The 4,398-nt window shown below is 28.8% G+C and overlaps 1 protein-coding gene across 1 annotated transcript; it reads left to right on the forward strand.

Moving 5' to 3' along the window:
• On the forward strand, positions 306 to 2,448 carry LOC107614728 (FBD-associated F-box protein At5g60610-like). The gene is made up of 3 exons (XM_016316869.2): positions 306 to 1,687; positions 1,775 to 1,963; positions 2,088 to 2,448. Exons 1-3 carry the CDS (start codon positions 443 to 445, stop codon positions 2,301 to 2,303), a joined length of 1,650 nt encoding a protein of 549 aa, XP_016172355.1. The 5' UTR covers positions 306 to 442; the 3' UTR covers positions 2,304 to 2,448.

Raw genomic sequence — 4,398 nt, forward strand, 5'->3', positions numbered from 1 at the left:
CTTTTAGTTAGTTTGTTAGGAGCCTATTTAAACATTTTTGATGAAACAATTTATACAACTTTGATGAATAAAATTTTTATTTGCCTTGTACACGTTTTTTTTTGTGTGATTAAATGAGGTAAGTGATTTGCTTTGCTTGTTGCAGGAATAAAATTGAAGGATCCATCACTAAGATAATTTTGTCTCTTCCAATTTTTATCCCTATAATCTAAGTTGTCAAGGACAAATTTTTTGATGGTATAGTAGAAAATCCTTTCTAGTGAGATCCAGCAGAAAACTCTTTATCTTAGAAGTGTATCTTTTGGTGTCATTCTTTGTCTTATCCTCCTTGCAAGCCTTCCATTGGAACTTTAATGCTTTGAATTTATTAAACCCCCAATACTCTCTTATCTGTATCCATCTATGATATTATATTTGCTATCAGTACTGAAGCTGGGGAAAAATGGACCAAATATCTGGTTTGCCAGAAGCTATACTTCATGACATTCTCGCAAGGCTTTCGGACAGAGATTCTGCCAGGACTAGTGTTTTATCAAAGGCTTGGAGAGAAACATGGTTTAAGTTTCCGATATTGTCTATTTGCAGCACTCAATTTTTTAGGAGTCAAGATGTAACGGTAGACAATTATATCAAATTAGACAAAGTTATTGACTATGTTGGGAGAAAATCGCTGAAGCTCCGTGTCCTCGGCATAGTAATCAAAGAATTCAAGCTTATGATGGACTATGTAGACCATAAGTACATGGCCCACCGTGTCGATCTATGGATGAAGATGGCTATTGAAAGTGGTGGCGAAGTATTACATTTACAGCTTCGCATTCCTGGTGGCTATGAATGGAGACTCAGTCCGGACAGGTGTTATGAGCTTCCACTCAGTGTCATTGAATCCAAATCACTTACTAAGTTGGTGTTGATGGGCGGAATCAGAGTTGAGCAAGCATTCCTCACCCATTCCATCAAGCTTTACTCATTGAGAATAATAAAACTATACAAACTACTTTTTGCACATGAAGGGATTATAGAACATCTCATTTCTCATTGTCCTCTAATTGAAGATTTAACGGTGATTGATTGTGCTGTATATAACCCTCCAATTAACGGAATTCCTCCAGTGTTTGCGTTCAGTCCTGTGAAATCACTATTCTTGCATGGTTTACATAAGCTCAAGAAAGCTTATGTTCAAGGAATGCAGGAAGTATATATTGATGCTCCAAATCTCGAGAGCTTCCGTAATTTTATTCATCCATATGCATCTTTCAAGCTGAATTTAGATAGTTGCACAAATTTGAGATGGTTGTGCTTATGGAATTTGAGGAGCATTGATCTTGGAGACAAATGGTTTCTTGAACTATTTTCTAAATCTCCTTTCCTTGAGAGTTTGGAACTAAACAATTGCTCTATGTCTCAAAGGATTAATATTTCAAGTGCTCAACTTAAGGTCTTGAAGTTATCATACTGCTCTAACTTGGAGGAGGTTAACATTGATGCTCGAAATTTATTATCATTTGCGTACGAGGGAAACCACCCACCTGGTCTATCTTTTCAGAAAAGTTCTAATCAATTGGAAGTCAATGGTTTTAGCATTGTGGATTTTCGGGACCTTTGTAGCTTGAGGAAATTTGTCCAAAACATTAAACCCCAAAGGATTTTGGCATCAGTCTCCCTCTTTATCTGTCCGTCAGTTCTAGTAAGTATACACTTGCTATTACATTGGTTCATTCTCTTTGCATATTTGCCTATTTTATTTATTTGTTTGTTTGTCTGAATGCTGTAGATTAAACCAGAGCAGGGTGCATTGCAAGTTTCATCTATTCCTCCAACTATAAAACGCTTGGAATTAGAGTTTTCTCCGAAAAATGAAGCTCACTATTTCCCTTTTATGAATTACTTGCTTTCAAGTTGCTGCCCGAACTCTATTTCATTGAGTTTTCGCTCTTATGTTCATAGTAAAGCATTCATTGAGGTATGTCATTATCCTCAAATTTTCTCGAGTCTTGCATTTACAACGACAACAGTACTTCCATCCCAGCAGTGACTGTCTAATGTGTTCTTTCTAACTCCGTTTGTTATTTTGCAAAAAACAACAGTTTTTGTATGAGATACTGATGGGCAGAAAGGAAGGGAAGTGCCACTGCAGTTCAAGTAACACAAAATGTTGGTGGCATGCCTTGAAGATTGTCAAGGTTATTTGTACCTTCAAGATTGATGAGAACGCTGATTTTGAGACAATGTTAGATGCATTGCCAACATGTTATGCTGATGAAAATATTGGTTTTATCTTAGAACTGTATTCAACTGATTGACATTACTTATTTAGTTTATAACGTTAGCGTTGCTGCTGTATTAGGATAATGAGTATGTAATTAAGTGCGTGCTTACATGTATATATCAATGTTCTACAACATTATCTCTCTTTATAAGGTAACGATAAGTGTGAATGTTCATGTTTAGAATTTTCTCTTTTTGCGAAAAAAAAAAAAATGAAGCAATTGATTTATATTCACTATTACGTCAAAGCATAAAATATAAAGTTAAAAACTAATCCTGTAGATGCAAATGTAAAAGTGTGTTTGAAATGTTATATTATTATTAAAACATACTAGATTAAACTAAAAATATACTAGATTAATATACACAAAAATCAAAATAAAGTAATTATTATTTGCTAAGTACTCTATTTATTAGTTCCTTCTCCCTCTTGTATACTGTGTAAACTACTTCCTCACTGTACTCTATGTATTTTGCTATGTCTCTATCTGAATCTGAATCTCTCAAATCCTTTGTCATTCTCCGAAAAATAGTTTGACATAAATTTAGTATTACATGAAAACATAAAATAAAATAAAAGCATGACATAAATAATACTGATTACTGAGGCCAACTTAAGTCCGTGATAATTTTGAAGTAATTGATAATTAAGAGATTAAAATAAAATATTTATGGATTGAGATCATATAAGTTGGCCCATTTGGTCGACCTTCTGGTTGTATATTATTATTGCTCACATTTCAATTATCGATTTATAACTTTTATTTGTTAATGCTATACTTGAAATCACAAAACATAATCCCAAATTATAAACACTAAATTATAAATTATAAATCATAAATCATAATATCTAAATTCTAAAACTTAAATCATATATTTTAAGAGTTTAATTTTAATGTACTGAGTATAAAATATTTTACACAATTGTGTAATCATAGCCGTTCTTTTGAATAACTATTCACACGATCAATATAAAAGATAGTTATTTTTGCTAATATAAAATTATGTGATAAAAATGGTTTTTCGCAGACCCTACACCAAAATTAAATTTATATTTTCAACCATAAATCATAAACTATAAATTCAAACTTGATTTTATTTTGTTTCACTTGCAAGTGTTTTTTAATTTTTACTTAAATTTTGGATGCTTCTATTATTTTAAGTTTTGAATTTTTACTGATATTTAATTATTTTTAGTTGTTGGTTATTTTTAAATTAATTGACTGAAATAATATCATTTTGTAGATTTTTTTATATATATATCCACTGTTTTTAAAAATTCGATTCAAAATTATTTACTAAACAAATTATCTACCAATTTAATAAATTTTATATGAGCAATATTATAAAATTAGTACAATTTTTTTCAACAATTAACCAATAATATTTAAAAATATTGATTAAAAATATAATACTAAACTATTGTCAAACTAAAAGTGTTAAATTGTTAGCTAAAAGTATTAACCAATATAAATTAAAATTACTAGTCCTCAAACCTTTCTCATTTTATATTTATAAAAAGGTTAAATTATCTTTATATAGTTTCTTCATATTTGTAACTAGATGTTTACACTTAAAAAGTTTTCAATTAAATCTGTGCACTAATTTTTAATTTATTATTAAATCTCTATTAACAATAAATATTATAAAAATATTTTTATCCATCTTACAATATTAATTATTAATAAATATGTCTTGGTATATTTTATTAAGTCAAATATTTTTAAAACAATAAAAATATAATTACAAATTTAAAACAAGAATAGAAACTCAATTAATTTTTTTTTAAATATAAAAATATAGTTACGACACACAATACTTTAATATTTATATTAAATTCTTTTACATTATTCATACATAAAAATTAAATTTTAATAAAAACATAAATTAATATACACAAAATAAAGGTAAATTACATAGATAAATTGGTTAAAAAAAATTACATAAATGTCCTAAACTGAATTTGGTTACATGCATATCTTATTTGATTTTCTATATAAATCAAATCAACTAAAATGGATTTATGTTTTTTCAATGTAAATTGAATACGATTGATTCGATTTTACCAATCAACTTGATTCAATTTACTGCTAATATAATATTTATATTAATATATATACAAATTGAATC

Source organism: Arachis ipaensis, chromosome B09, assembly GCF_000816755.2.
Source record: "Arachis ipaensis cultivar K30076 chromosome B09, Araip1.1, whole genome shotgun sequence".
Taxonomy (NCBI): Eukaryota; Viridiplantae; Streptophyta; class Magnoliopsida; order Fabales; family Fabaceae; genus Arachis; species Arachis ipaensis.

Bases quoted from the DNA above. Each gene is read 5' to 3' on its own strand.
- LOC107614728 (XM_016316869.2), top strand. From the start codon at position 443: ATGGACCAAATATCTGGTTTGCCAGAAGCTATACTTCATGACATTCTC. The intron at 1,688-1,774 runs GTAAGTATACAC...TGAATGCTGTAG, and splicing joins TTATCTGTCCGTCAGTTCTA to ATTAAACCAGAGCAGGGTGC. The intron at 1,964-2,087 runs GTATGTCATTAT...AAAAAACAACAG, and splicing joins ATAGTAAAGCATTCATTGAG to TTTTTGTATGAGATACTGAT.